This window comes from Perissodus microlepis, chromosome 7 (genome assembly GCF_051167445.1).
Source record: "Perissodus microlepis isolate ML-2025 ecotype Zambia chromosome 7, ASM5116744v1, whole genome shotgun sequence".
NCBI lineage: Eukaryota > Metazoa > Chordata > Actinopteri > Cichliformes > Cichlidae > Perissodus > Perissodus microlepis.
In genome coordinates, this window is record NC_140467.1 from 1,311,270 (window position 1) to 1,325,833 (window position 14,564).

A 14,564-nucleotide genomic window follows, 5' to 3' on the forward strand; every position below is an offset into this window, starting at 1 on the left:
TGTTTGTGTGTGCATTTATTAAACCACGACTCTTATTTCTGCAGCGTTATAACGAGGAACCCTGGCTTTGAACAGATCTAGCCTCCTGAGTTTGTAACAAAATCATCTCACCTTTACCCATGCAGTAATACCATAGTTATCTTGCAGGTAGTCTGGCCACTGGATGTCGCTGTACTATAAAAGCAGCCAAATTATTGGGGAAAAGGATTGCTCTTATGCTTAAACATGCTTAAAACACATCGATTCAACTTTCAGTTTTCTGCTACAGTTGTGTGTAACACCAGAATCTGTGCTCGTTACATTCATACCAGTAGTACTACTTAACCCTAATGACACTGTTGCTAACATACAGTGTGTTATTTTGCTATGCTTTATAATTTTCATCTTCTGCCTGGGTAGTATCTAGCTAGGGCATCTGCATATCTCGTACCGGCTGTCTCTTTCTTCTGCTTTAGCCCATTGGCAGCATAATAGCCTGTTAATGTCCAGAAATGGCTCTCTGCTCTGAGCGTCCATCATCACTGTGTCTGTGCTGCTTCTGTCGTCAGCTTGCGAATCTGGTCACGGGGTCCCTTCCCCAGCAGCGCCGATGGGTGTCGGTACGAGCCTCCCAGGCGATCCCAGAGTGTGAAGTATTGTCCGTAATTGTAGTTGAAGTACAGGTGATGATCAACATGGTGAGCGGCGCCGTTAATCAGAAATATCAGCGGGCCTGGAAGGCGGTAGTCTCCATCGTGGATGGAAATGGTCCAGATGTTGACGAAGACAAAGAGGGAGAGGTAAACCACCTGTAATTTAAAATAACTCATGTCAGCTGAAGCATTTCACAGTTTGAAGACAACGGTGCACTTTCTCAATTTCAGTGTATCAAAATACACTTTGTCCAGTCACTTAGACGTTTTACTGCAGTTTAATAGCAGTAACTTAACGCAGCCCTGATTTACAGCAGGGTTGTCAAACACCAGGCCTCGGGGGGCCGGTGTCCCGCAGGTTGTAGATCTCACCCTGGGTCAACACACCTGAATCACATGATTAGTTTTAATACCAGGCCTCTGGAGAACTTCAAGACATGTTGAGGAGGTCATTTAGCCATTTAAATCAGCTGTTATGGATCAAGGACACATCCTCGAGACCTGGAGTTGCCAACCCCTGGTTTACAGTGTGGTCCTCCTTTGACCTCAGATCGGGCATGTCAGTATTTCCTAGCAACAGCAGATGATATGCACCTTGTGGAGAGGGAAGATGAAAGGGTAGATGTGGTACGGTAAGCTCTGCAGGAAGCCATCGAGTGGGTGGAAGGCATGGCTGGCAAACGGTGTTGGTATCTTGAAGGTATGGTGCTGCTTATGTAAGTGCTGAGGGGGAGAAACACAAATGGTGTCAAGTCTGAGATTTTCTTTTAATGAGAAGATACACAAGACAAACGAAGTCAAAGCTGTGGAGTTAAAATAACTATAAGAGTAAAAGAATATTCTACGTTTCCTTCAGCTGCTCGGTGTTTTACTGTGTGCTAAACCGAGCCTGTAACCTGTTTGGTACAAACAACTGTGAGCATAAAAGTGCTGAAAAGCCCAAAAGGTCATGCAATCATTGTTTCATGGGTTCATTGGTACAGGTGGACCCTTTTATTATAGGAAGCCACCCACTGACAAAGGTAACTGACTGCCTGGGGCAAGTGTAGGTTGGCAGTACAGATGCCGAAGCTCACCTTGTAAATGTTCTGATGGTGCATGGCGCGGTGAATCCAGTATATACACATGTCAGTAAAGAACAAGAAACCAGTGATGCTTACGAACAGTCGTGACCAGCCTGGAGCAGAGACATACATGAGTTTGCATTTTTGCAGACTGTTTGTGGGTTGGTTAGTTTCAGTGAGTTAATCACACGCAGCCTTAAAGTGGACACGCTCATTTCCAGCCACTTATTCACTTTATACTTGTCCTTAGTGCAGCCACTCGCCTCTCCCTGAAAAAAGTACTTTAAATCTCATCCCTTCACTTTAAGGCAACTGTCTTTTGATTGGCTGCCTCTCAGAAGCACCCGATTATGCTAAACACAGCTGTGCAGCTGAGATGACCATATGAGGGATATCTACTCACTATACCGTTGTTTACAGCGCTGTCTTCTTCTTTTTTCACTTAAATGACCTCGGACAAGAAAGCCTAATTTCTGCTGTTCAATATTGAAGAAATTTAAACTTCTTAAAATTATGCAAAATTGCAGAATATTTTTAAGGTTATCTGCTATAAAAAGCCAGACCAGGAAAATCTCCTTCATGTTTTTCTGGTTTTATTCTCAGTTACTTTCACACAAAGGCATCTGCTGTGATGTTCACAATTCTGATGAAGTCTCACATGTATCAGTGCTGATAAATGATCAGAATTATAATATTTCTGACTGTCTGAGGCTAAATTGAATCGAATCAGGACTTTGAGAACCGGAATCGAATGGATTATAGAAATCAGTGATGATGCCCAGCCCTAGTGAGCAGCCTGGGCCCGACAGAGTGGATGTAGCTGTGGGTAATAAGAAAAGATGAAAAGAACTATTGATAACTTTTTTGTTAAGTTAAGGCCTGATCTGTCTGAAATTCATAGCCAGCTCTGACACGGTGCCATCAATCTTTGAACGCTGAAAAAGCAGCAGTGTATCCAGGAAACACATTATATGCTGCAATAAATGCCCAAGTGTCCCCTCTCCACACTGCCTGTCAGCAACAGGCAGCAGCAAACAGGTCGTCAGAGGAGCCGATGATGATTAAGTTTAACATTTTCTACAATATTGACAAAGCACTTTAAGCACAAGTTTGTTAGTTAATAATTTAGAAATGAATATTGTCTGTATGGACTTCCCCCCAAAGAAAGTGCACATGTAAAACTGCGGTGTTAAGCGATGCGGTTGAAAAATTTGAGTGCGCCTAACTTTTGTGCCGGTGCGCCTAAATTTTTAAAGTTAGGCGTACCGGTGCGCCCATGTCAAAAGGTTAGTCTAGAGCCCTGATATATATGCCTGTACATATTGTGCTATTCTTGTGTATTGTCTGTCTTTTTTACTGTTTGTTTATAATGGAGCACTGTAACGAAAAATCATTTCCCCCAGGGATCAATAAAGTATTCTGATTTGAGCCTTTAGCCATATTTACTATAAGAATTTTAACAGTACATTCATTAAATACAGTAGGCTCACTTTGAGAATTTCATTTTTAGTTTTACATTAACTGGAGTTAACATGAATCGTGTGCTATAATATGTAAATAACCGTTTTCTCACCCAGGGAGTTTTCACTGATGCTGTCATGAAGTTTGCTGTGTCCTCTGACTTCCCAGAAGAAAAGCACCACGGTGGGAAAACTCATCCAGAAGATGGAGACTGTTCCCAACTGGATCTCCTTTCTTACTTGATGCTGTTAGTGAAGCAAATGCACAAAGTTGGGGTTTAGGACAACCTTGCTTTGGAAATGGTACCAAAGCTGGCTATCCATTCACTGGCCTACCTCAATAAACTGCGGATGCTTCATGAGTACATGGTCAAACACATAGTAGAAATTAAGAGCACCAAAAACCAGGTAAACCAGCAGAGCTCCCAAGTTGGTTACCACCCACAGGCTGATAATCTGGCGCACAGCCCAGCTCTCAGGCCATGAGACCGGGTAAATGTAAGGAGTGAAGAAGTAACAGTCAGCTATGTCCAGCACATGATCCATGGCAGCCTGTGAAGACAGTAAATGATGTCCCGTAGTGCTCTTAGCATACATGAGAGAAAACAAACCAATCACAGCCCGCTTTGCTAAAATTAGGTCGAGTGGAAGCGTTATTATGTTTTAGCGAGAATTGAATAGCCTAAGCTCTGTGGTGTGTACGTCACACACTCAGGTCTGCTTTAGCCAGAGCTTTGAAACTGGATAATCTGTATTATTGCTACTCTGTCAGAGAGCACGTGTACACATTTCACATTTAAGTGCATGAAATACTGCAAAAGGAGCAACAATAATAAGACGGTGAAATATAAGTTCGTGCTGGTACAAAATCCAACACTGCCCCTGCGAGGCCGATGCATAAAACACTCAGCTGTTCACTTTTAAATCTTTTATTTCAACTTTTTAGTTACGTACCTGCTCCCCGCGTCCCTGCATGACTACAGAGGTGTTCTCAAGCTTGTTTCTATAGTAATCGAAAAGCTGTTCTGGATCTGTTTGGTTCAACATGAATCATAAGCATTTCTCACACCTACTCACCCTCTTCACTCAGTAACTGAAAACAAAGCGTTATTTAGTGCACCTACTGCAGCTTCATCTCAGTGGTCAGTTTAAGAAAATCCACCTCAACTTTCCAGGTTTTATCTCATTACTATTTAAAAATTATTATTAGTGAAGCATTTATGGCTGAATTCATCATTTCTGCTGCACTGACCTGCTTGAGGACGGGGTCTGTCACCAGATTGGAAAGAACCTTCCTAGAAAGTTGATGAGTGCTCACTCCTCCTCTCACAGTCTGTCCAACAGCAGATCATCTGGAACAGAGAACACGTGGCCCCATACGGAAAACTGCACACGCTGCTAACATGGGTTTACCGTGCAATAGGCTGTCTCCACAAACTGCAAGAGAAGCTCCGGTTTTCTTTCTCTTTTCTTTTTTTTGCGAGGTAGTTGATACCGTGTGCTCAGTGGATCCAAGAAGACACAGACATGCCTGTCCAGGTGGAACAAGATCCCAGCATGCTCAGCAAATAACACAGAGCTCAGCGGCAGGAGCGCTCCTCAGCTGACACCATTTTCTCACAATATCTGTGCTCATTGAATTAAATATTATATTATATATTCTACACAGTTGTGAAAAGTGCATTGTAGCAACTCAGCTGTATTATCTCAGTTTTAATGCAAAATAAAATCCCTTGCAATGGTCAGCATGTCATTTTTGCGTGTGTGTAGTGGATGTACCCTGTCCCATGCTGGGCTTGGAAGGATCAAATATAGCAGCTCAGCTGTCTGCCCTGTACACACACACACACACAGTTAAGAGAAGCGAGTCTTGCTGGGAGCATGCCTAACACTTTGTGATCATAGAATATCCCATCAGTGTACAGTATAGTCTGTCTGTCGGCATTACTGACCTTTGACATAAACACACATCTTGGTGGACAGAACATGCAGACAGTCACTGAGTATGAAATTTAAGACAGCGTAATCACTTCTCACAATGAGCAGAGCAACACTTGCAAAGAGGCTCTGACCAGGACAGGGGATGTTGTTATGCCACTTCCACACTTTTCTCTCCTATAACTGCTCGTTAACGTGTGTCCATCACATTAAGTCAGGCATTCTAGTTCAAATAGAGCACGTAAGGCCACCTGTGCCATTTGAATTTGGGTTGTTGGTATCTGCCTTTAAATATTTTAACACCAGTTACTTGCACTTGCAGCTGAGTTGTTTCATATTATGCATTCTTGTCCACCAGTAGATACACGTGTAACTGTCTCCCTCTAGCGCTCCCTGACTGAAACAGCACCTTCTGGGAGTAATGGACAGTTCTCACAGCCAGTGTCCAAAATTAATCATGTACAAAAACAGGAACTACTGCATATTTATCCAAGCAGTGTATTCATAAAGGATGTATGACAGGTTATTTACATATAAGGTGGAGCTTTTTTCTTCTCTCTTTTTTTACTTTGTGTCACGTTTGGCTTTTCATAAAAACATGGCTAAAATTTCAAATAATGAAAATGTTCTGCTCTTGGCTCTATATGATGTTTCAGTGAGGGGATAGCCTTATTTTGATGACATGACTATATTGATGGTGTGATCTTAGTCACACAGCTGTGGCTAGGAGAACAAAAATCCCTAAAAGCAGCTGTTCAAAACTTCTGCTTGTAAGAAGCAGCCAATCAAAAGGACGTAGGCCAAACAGAGGCGGAGCTATAACAGCTTGTTTCAGACAGTGGCTGCACTGACATTTTTAAACCGTAAATAATGCAAAGTTGCTTTAACAAAGTCAAAAAATATAATTAGGACATGATGTGATTTAACCTTTACTGATAGGAAATGTAACTACGTCACACATCTTACGGTTTTGAGATGTTCAAATAGGCTGAACCTTAACAGGACTTCTGTTTCAGGCCAATCAGTGTTTGCTTTTTCTAAGGAGTATTTATTATATTCCCGGTTCCACAGTGAGCACAACAGCAGCATTTACAGTGTTGAAGAAAAGAAAACCATTCATTTTATAACCATTCTGATAATATTAATGTCCTAGCAATATTTTCAGCTAGTATATATTTTGTTCCCAAAATATTATTTTTAAAGCTCTAATAATATTGTTTAAAAACTTTTTTAAAATATTTGGTCATAAGTAAAATTTGTACACAATTGTTATCCTCCCATAAAATTCCTAACGTGTTTTTCAGTGGCAGTGTTTCATTTAAGGGTTAACAAAACATGTATGACCCAGCATGGCGTAGTCTTGGGGTCCTGGGAGAGAGAAAGACGTCTGTTAAGTCTAATTGTTGAATGTTGTCATTGGGCTTCTTAAATTTGTAAGTCTGAGTTCAATCTATAGGATCAAGACATTCCTTTGATCCTGACCACCTCTCCAGCCACTCTGTGCTGGGGGAGGTTTTATTGTAGATACATCCTGTCTGACAGATCTGTTTCTTCTGTTGTAAGCTTCCTGCTTTTATGACCCTTTTGGTCAGGAGGAGGTCACACACACACACACACACACACACACACACACACACACACACACACACACACACACATTCTTGCACATGCATATACATGCTTACACATACACACACATAGTGCCTTGTCTTAGAACCATTGGGGGGTTTTACAGAGGGAGGTGCTTGTGCTGTGATGTGTATTGTAACAGTTTGTCAATAAATAGCTGTGAGGGAAGCTGCTCTTGGAAGGATTTTGGGCTGGAGACAGGAGCGTGAGCTCCAAGAGCTGGTTCTTGACCAAAACGTCCCTCATTAGCGAGTGAAAAACCGCTTGAAGATGTTCTGTTATGTCTTGTTTTCTTCATGATGAATAAGTCTCTAAACAAGCGGGGCTTATGGAAACACAGACCCAACAACGTCATTCATCCTCACAATCACGCAGTGACCAGTTTAGAATCACCAGTTAAACCAACAAACCTGTGTTTGGACTTTGCTGCTAATCACTGCACCAACATGTAACACTGCATCCCAGACAGAAGCATTCAATTTGGTCCAAGTCCTCAATGTTTGGTGTCAAGTGTCAATGTTTAATTCTTGGGAATACACGATAGGCTGTAAGTATCTGTGTGTCTCTGTCCTCAGAGACATTTTGGTCTGATGACTCTAAATGAAAAGTTGTGCAGGCACAGAAGGTTGTGTGAACATAGCTGGGACTCCACTAGAGTCCAAGAAAACAAAAAGAAACGGGGGAAAGCACAGTAGTTCCCCTCTCTGTTTTCACCAATGTTTTTGGACAGTCAGCTCAGGTAATTGAGTTATTTAAAGTGTCTTCTTCTTCTTGATTTGTAGGTCTGTGTTAGCAGACCGGAGTACTCTGCCCCCTCCCCAACCCTGGATGAACGATAGAAAATGGATGGACTGAATCTAATTGCAGTATTATTATATTATGACTGATTTTTCCCCCTCATAATTGGCATTTTCAGCTGCTTCGCAAAGAAGAGTAGCACTCATCTCTAAAGCTCGTTTCGCTCGTCGCTCCCTGCGGTTTACATCGGCTGACACACACTTTCTAGAAACTACATGTTAATGGAGAAACACTCCAGTGACTGTGTCGAGTGCAGAGTGAATGATGCTGCCTTCATGCTCCCGTCATGGAAAACCTAAGTATTGTAAATACAGATCATCTTTATAGACAAATAGACATAAAAAACTAAGCAACCAAGTGCGAAACATCCAGGATTACGGTAGCCGAGATTAATTTTGTTCTGTTCTATTGTACTCACACACACTTTTAAAGCTCGCCTGTTCTGTTTGATTCTTTATTGTTGCGCACCGATGTTTCCCCACTGATATTTTATGCGTAGTGCGATTTTGGTGTTTAATTTCTTGTAAGACTGCTATTATTAAAAATATATATATTGTGTGTAAATGCACAACAATTTTCTCTGTCCTCTGTGGGGAGACGCGACGTCGCACGTGCCATATGCACACGGCTCGCTGCTGAATCCGGTATTTCCGATAGCACACGGTACGTGAACGCAGCATATTACAATAGCCTGTTTGCTTTGGTTTGCTCACGAGCGGCCGGGTGCAGCTCGGCACCGACGGCAGACAGACGCCAGCTGGTTTGCACCGTGTGCACAGCGCCAGAAACACCCCGTGTTCTCCGCTGCAGTTGTTCAACATCATGATGACTATATTATTTTTTATTATACAAAAATTAGCAAAACTGAGGAGTCACACGATATATTACATGTATTATTATTTTTTTAAATGAGCGGTTAGATTTGGATTTAGGATATTTAATGTCGGTGTTTACTCCCATGAAATGATCGCACTGTCAAAATAACACCGGCATAGAGTGTATTAGTTTCAATTAATCAAGTATGAGGTTAAGTTTGTTATGAAAATACTGAACGGAAATGTTTTCTGTGAAGAATCTTCGCAGATGCTGAAAAGTTTTTTTTATAATTTTTAAAATAATACTGTTGGTGATCATTCGTGCGCCCATCCACCCAACATCCTCTCATATTAGCCCCAATGGTTGTATAAAGTCACTTCCATCCATATAAAACTAAGACGTCCTGATTGGAGACCCGCACATGTAGCCCATTCTACATGAATCAGTGTTGGTGAGCGTTTGTGACCGTGTGTTCAGATCTCCGTGTAGCCTGAAGATGTTCTCCTCTGTTTAAATACATGAATTAATTGCATGATTGAATTTCTCCAGGAGCTGACATTCTTATATAATGTTCAGGCAGCAGGCCATAGATCTGGCTATGAGGATCTCTCTGTTCCCGCTGCTGAAAGGTTGGACCATGCCGTGTGCACAAACCTCTTTGTAATCATTAACCACGTGCTTGCGTGTAGCTTGACAGGCGTGTTTTGCACTCGGCTCTGTTGTTCCCAGGACGCTATAAAACAGCCACTCCTACACCGTCATTCACAACATTCACTGAAGTCCCGAAGAGACGAGAGCAGCGCCAGCATCACTCTGAACGAGCCATCAACTGAAAAATGGACCCCTGCGAGTGCGCCAAGAGTGAGTATTCCTGCCGCTGTTTAACGCGCTGCTTGTTACCAGCGGACCACATGAAACTGAACTTTCTTTTTTTATGTTCAGCTGGAACCTGCAACTGCGGAGAATCCTGCACGTGCACAAAGTGCTCATGCAAGAGCTGCAAGAAGAGTAAGTCTAACACCTCACAGCACAGCAAACAGTAATCTGTCGACCTGTTAATGTTACGCTCCTGTTTATCTTCCCAAGTAACATGCATAGTGTGAAGATTGTCTCTTATAGTCCTGCGCCATTTCTTCAAAATTCCGCATTTGATGCCATTTATATTTAAAAAAAAAAAAAAAAAAAAAAAACCCTGCGCAGCGGCTCGAATTGCTTTAATGACATCTGTAGTTTTCTTTTTTGTGTTCTGTCAGTAATGATGTCTGTCACTGCAGGCTGCTGCGACTGCTGCCCATCCGGCTGCAGCAAATGCGCCTCTGGCTGCGTGTGCAAAGGGAAGACGTGCGACACCAGCTGCTGCCAGTGAGGAGTCTGCAGCATCAGCTCTCTGCTGAAATTATGGAGTCATTTATTTGCCACTAATCATAAATTTGCACGTCCACGAAATGATGAATGATTTTGTACTTGTCTTTGGGTGTTTGAAATAAACATGTTTATTGACGCTATGACCTGTCTGGTGTATTAATTCAGCTGATGTCAGTGCATCATTTCACTTTGGTCACGCTCTGTGGTACTTTGTGTAATGCTGAAATCTTCATCTTGGAATAAGGACTAAAGTTAAATTGACTCAGGATTGCTACTAAACTGTGTGGCCCACTTGAAAGGCTCTTGCAGGGATGCAAAGAAACTGTTCTCAAATCTAAAGTTTGAAATCCAAATGCATTAGATGGCGTGTTGGACAAGGTCAGCGCAGTATTAGCATTTGGAAAACGGAAGTTCAGTAACTTGAACTGAACTAAGGCTGCTATTAAATTAGTCCAGCAGAACTGTTACACGTGGCTGTGAGCCAGCAGACTGAAAATGTCTGACATGTTTAACCAGAAATGGAATTTAAACTTGTAAGCCCGTTTGCCTAGTTGAATCGGGGGGGGGGCAAATACGTAATATCCTTTTTGCAGTCTCTTGATCCTTTGTCTTTCCCCTCACCTCCAATCATGGCTTGTTAAGTGCTGGCTCAAAGAGGATCCTCCTCTGCTCTGTTACTGTAGCCCAAGGGTGGACCAGTGTCCTGCAGGTTTTAGATGTGTCCTTGATCCAACACAGCTGACTTAAATGACCTCCTCAACGTGAGGCCTGGTAATGAACTAAACATTTGATTCAGGTGTGTTGATGACCCAGGGTGAGATCTGAAACCTGCAGGACACCTGCCCTGGAGGTGCTTACAATAAAGAGCACTATTGTTGTGAGGTAGTGTTACATACATACGTTTAATCTGTAATAAAGTTGCATTTCTTAGTTTGAGGTTGTAATAAAATGTATTTATTTTCCGCCTATGAAGGCGGAACAAATATTCGACACTTGGGTTTCTCGCGGGAACAATATCGTCGGTGCACACAGGAACTATTGCGTTGTTTCTGTTTTCTGGGCAAGTTTGGCTGTAGTGGTGTTTCTGATCCCGTCCTGGTAGTAAAATACACCCACGCTTGTGAACATGCCGAAGGTGGTTTCCAGGAGCGTCGTGTGCTCGGACACCAGAGACCGGGAGGAGTACGACGACGGAGAGAAGCCCCTCCACGTCTACTACTGCCTGTGCGGCCAGATGGTTCTGGTCCTGGACTGCCAGCTGGAGAAGCTGCCCATGAGACCCCGGGACAAAGCCCGGGTGATCGACGCCGCCAAACACGCTCACAAGTTCTGCAACGTGGAGGAGGACGAAAACACGTACATCAAGAGAGCCGAGGGTATCGAGAGGCAGTACCGCAAGAAGTGCGGCAAATGCGGCCTGCTGCTCTTCTACCAGCACCAGGAGAAGAACAACCCGGCCACCTTCATCGTGGACGGGGCCGTGGTCAAGTTCGGGCAGGGCTTCGGCAACACCAGCGTCTACAGCCAGAAGCAGCCCGAGGCTCCCAAGAAAGTCCGAGTGATGATGACCAAGCGGACCAAAGACATGGGCAAGTTCAGCTCCGTCACCGTCTCCACTATCGACGAGGAGGAGGAGGAGATCGAGGCCAGGGAGGTGGCGGACTCCTATGCCCAGAATGCCAAAGTGATCGAGAAGCAGCTGGAGAGGAAGGGCATGAGCAAGAGGAGGCTGCAGGAGCTGGCTGAGCTGGAGGCCAAGAAGGCCAAGATGAAGGGCACTCTCATTGATAATCAGTTCAAATAGATGGAGTCTGAGGAGACTCCTGCTCTGCCTGGGACTCGTTGTACATACAGGACTGATGAGTGTAGCGGTCGTATCATAGGAATGTGATCTGGCCTTTAAATTAGTTTGTCATAATGTTTTGTACATACAGGAAAAGACAAAATAAACATTTTTTTTGTTGTTGGTATTTTTAAAAAGTGTTTTATGTTGTTGTCGTTATCACCAGCAGAGTGCTTTAAACCTCACAGAAGGCTTCGGCTGTTTGAAAGAGTCAGACCACACGAGGGGGAAAACTTTATCAGCAACAGCTTAATGAACTGAAGCCTGTAGGTAAAGTTGTCACCATCAGTTTTGAGTTGTGTATAATTCAAACCAAATATTTAATTAAAAATTTAATTTTAAAGCTACAAACACATCAGAACAAACATCATGAGTTAGTTTTTTTTATTGTATTATTTTCTTTCGCTCATTTTTATTTGAGCCAGTGAAACTTTTCAGGTTGGACCTGGTTGAATGTTTCTCAAATTATTTGGCAGCAGGTTAGTAACATGATTAGGCACAAAAAGAGGTCATTCCAGAGAGACTGAAGATAGAGAAGAGGGTTCACTACTGTCAGACTTGTGTGTTCAGAGTGGGTGAAACCATTTAGGAACAACATTGCCAAGAATCTGGGAAAATCTTTGTAGTCAGTCTAGGTCAAATATGATGATTATCCAACTCGTTATCCGTGCATAGTTCAAAAGAAAGCATCTGTAAAGCTGGGGGAGTGTCCAACTCCAGGCCTCGAGGGCCGGTGTCCAGCAGCTTTCATATGTGTCCTTGATCCAACACAGCTGATTCAAATGGTTAAATCACCTCCTCAACATGTCTTGAAGCTCTTCAGAGGCCTGGTAATGAACTAATCATGTGATTCGGGTGTGTTGACCCAGGGTGAGATCTAAAACCTGCAGGACACCGACCCTCGAGGCCTGGAGTTCCCCACCCCTGGATTAGAGCATTCTTCCAAACTCTTCAGGAGAGTTCCTTAAATATCTGATCCCACAGAGGAAATGATTGTGTTGCCGCAGTAGGATAAAAAAATAAATAACAAACAGAGTTAAGTTAAAGTTCCACAGGCACATGGGGAAGGCCATAAGCTGTTAGATCTTTATTTATAAAACAGAATAAAAAGAAAATAAATACAAGGTTAAGATAAAGAAAAGTAAGACTGAGACTGGGCAATAAAGACGTGCAGACTGCATTCACAAATACAGAAATATAAATATGGAGCAGGTCTGTGGACCTGTCACAGAAAGGCTCTGCTGTCTGTGTGGTGTGGAGCGTGTAAAGTTTGGTGGCTTCTGTCTCTTACTGACTGACACGCCTCCAGATTCTGACCAATGATGGTTCGTGCCTTATGAAGCAGCTTGTTAATACACCATGGCTCCACGATTCAGGTGGTAAACTGACAACAAACGAGGCCTTGAACTGTTGAGGAGCCCAAATGCTAAAACAAGATCCTGTGATTAATGAGAAGATAGAATAACTGGGGCAGTGTCCAACCAGCACACCAGACTCAATGTAAGCCACAAATTACAAGATAAATTAGGAGAACAATGAGTCGCCTGGACTGGATCTCAACGTCACTGCATCTGACAGAAGAGCCAAAGTATTTGGGGCTTTGGATGCTGATGGTAATGAAAACAAACAGCTTCAAAATAAATTGGAGACACAACTAAAAACTTTAACATTGAACAATAACTTGGCTACATTTGCACTTTTCTTCTGTGGTACAAACTGTTGTTACTGAGATCCAACACAGTATGCTTATCATTTTTATGCTTACTGTGATCTTTGTCACTGATCAATGTGAACTGGGTCTTTTTTCATTTGTCCTCACTGGTTGTTTTTCTCGCTCACATGTGAGTTTTTCCAGTCACGAGGTTAACTGATGATCCCTGGGACCAGCGGAAGACTCAGCATAGCTTCCAGATTTCTGTACTTTTGTATTCAAGAGTAATACAATCCCTGTGCCTCACTTTCTGTGTCTGCTTTTTGTTGTATAATAGGATCATACATATTGTATTATATAACAAAGTAGCTCAAGGCGACTGTGCGCCACATGACCAGATTTCTCCTGATGAAGCCACAGACTGCAGCTTGGAAGCAGGTGTGGATCACCCATCTGATCTTTGTGATTTAACCTGAAGCCAGTGGTTTTGTCTCAAGGCAGCAGCAAAATTGAGATAAATAAAAATCAAATGATGTCAATAGAGTTTAAATGTATGCCTGTTCCCCACAGACAACAGCTGAATCTTGAGACTATCTAAAACAGGGATAACAAATTAATTTTACACGATGGGTCACATGTAGCCTTTAAGTGAGCTGGACCAGTGACACTTTGCTTTCTGTCACTGTATAAACGTTTAACTGCACATTGAATTCATGACATATCTTAACTGAGGTTTCAACTGTGTGTCTTGTTTTATTTTATATGATAAAGGACTGCTGCTGCAGCAAATGACTGAAACTTGTCAACATGACTCTATGAGCAAAAGTCTGCCTGCCTCTATGCCCACATAGAGGTAGTTCAACTCCATATGAATAGACTGGTTCTTATATAGCACCTTTCTAACTGAGTACTCACAGCACTTTACACAAATTGCCTCATTCACCCATTCATACACTGTTCATGCACTCTTTTTCTATGCTTCTCCTACACAAATGCTTTCTATCACATTCATACAAGCAGCTTGGGGTTAGTATCTTGCCCAAGGATATTTTTCACACAGGCTAAAGCAACCTTCCAAATTAGTAGGTGACCTGCTCTACCTCCTGAGCCACAGCCACCCCAAGTAAGCATTACAGTAACAAAACAAGCATTTTAATACTGAAACTTTTGACAAAGAATACTTCTAAAAGCGACTACAGCTTTTCATATTGTACACGTTTCTGCCTATATTTAGAAGAGTTATCCTACTACTTAGTGTTATAATAATAATAATAATAATAAATTATGACAGTAGGTGACGATATGCTTCGTTAATATTTGAAACTAGAGAAGAAGAAGAACTTCCGGGAGGGATGCGGGATTGTCCAA

The 14,564-nt window shown here is 42.5% G+C and overlaps 3 protein-coding genes across 4 annotated transcripts; 2 read left to right on the forward strand and 1 right to left on the reverse strand.

Moving 5' to 3' along the window:
• LOC146382239 (lathosterol oxidase-like) lies at window positions 1-4,706 on the reverse strand. Of its 2 annotated transcripts, XM_084932717.1 has the most exons (6): window positions 4,409-4,706; window positions 3,493-3,708; window positions 3,270-3,402; window positions 1,709-1,809; window positions 1,227-1,355; window positions 1-788 (listed from the first exon to the last, which is right to left on the reverse strand). In XM_084932717.1, the coding sequence occupies exons 2-6, from the start codon at window positions 3,700-3,702 to the stop codon at window positions 519-521; spliced, it is 843 nt and encodes a 280-aa protein (XP_084788843.1). In that variant the 5' UTR covers window positions 3,703-3,708; window positions 4,409-4,706; the 3' UTR covers window positions 1-518. The 2 variants fall into 2 exon arrangements, with proteins under 2 accessions (XP_084788843.1, XP_084788842.1); XM_084932716.1 differs by lacking the exon at window positions 4,409-4,706 and having other exon boundaries at window positions 3,493-3,954.
• Window positions 4,707-9,073: 4,367 nt separating this feature from the next.
• mt2 (metallothionein 2) lies at window positions 9,074-9,842 on the forward strand. The gene is made up of 3 exons (XM_084932720.1): window positions 9,074-9,198; window positions 9,280-9,345; window positions 9,612-9,842. The coding sequence occupies exons 1-3, from the start codon at window positions 9,174-9,176 to the stop codon at window positions 9,701-9,703; spliced, it is 183 nt and encodes a 60-aa protein (XP_084788846.1). The 5' UTR covers window positions 9,074-9,173; the 3' UTR covers window positions 9,704-9,842.
• A 758-nt stretch (window positions 9,843-10,600) lies between these two features.
• On the forward strand, window positions 10,601-11,682 carry steep1 (STING1 ER exit protein 1). The gene has a single exon (XM_084932719.1). The coding sequence runs from the start codon at window positions 10,829-10,831 to the stop codon at window positions 11,504-11,506; it is 678 nt and encodes a 225-aa protein (XP_084788845.1). The 5' UTR covers window positions 10,601-10,828; the 3' UTR covers window positions 11,507-11,682.
• The last annotated feature ends 2,882 nt before the right edge of the window (window positions 11,683-14,564 follow it).

Coding starts and splice junctions, on each gene's coding strand:
- LOC146382239 (XM_084932716.1), bottom strand. CDS start 3,753: ATGTATGCTAAGAGCACTACGGGACATCATTTACTGTCTTCACAGGCT. Junction 3,403..3,492: donor AGCATCCGCAGTTTATTGAG/GTAGGCCAGTGA, acceptor CTTCACTAACAG/CATCAAGTAAGAAAGGAGAT. Junction 1,810..3,269: donor CATCAGTGAAAACTCCCTGG/GTGAGAAAACGG, acceptor TCTCTGCTCCAG/GCTGGTCACGACTGTTCGTA.
- mt2 (XM_084932720.1), top strand. CDS start 9,174: ATGGACCCCTGCGAGTGCGCCAAGA. Junction 9,199..9,279: donor CCCCTGCGAGTGCGCCAAGA/GTGAGTATTCCT, acceptor TTTTATGTTCAG/CTGGAACCTGCAACTGCGGA. Junction 9,346..9,611: donor ATGCAAGAGCTGCAAGAAGA/GTAAGTCTAACA, acceptor CTGTCACTGCAG/GCTGCTGCGACTGCTGCCCA.
- steep1 (XM_084932719.1), top strand. CDS start 10,829: ATGCCGAAGGTGGTTTCCAGGAGCGTCGTGTGCTCGGACACCAGAGAC.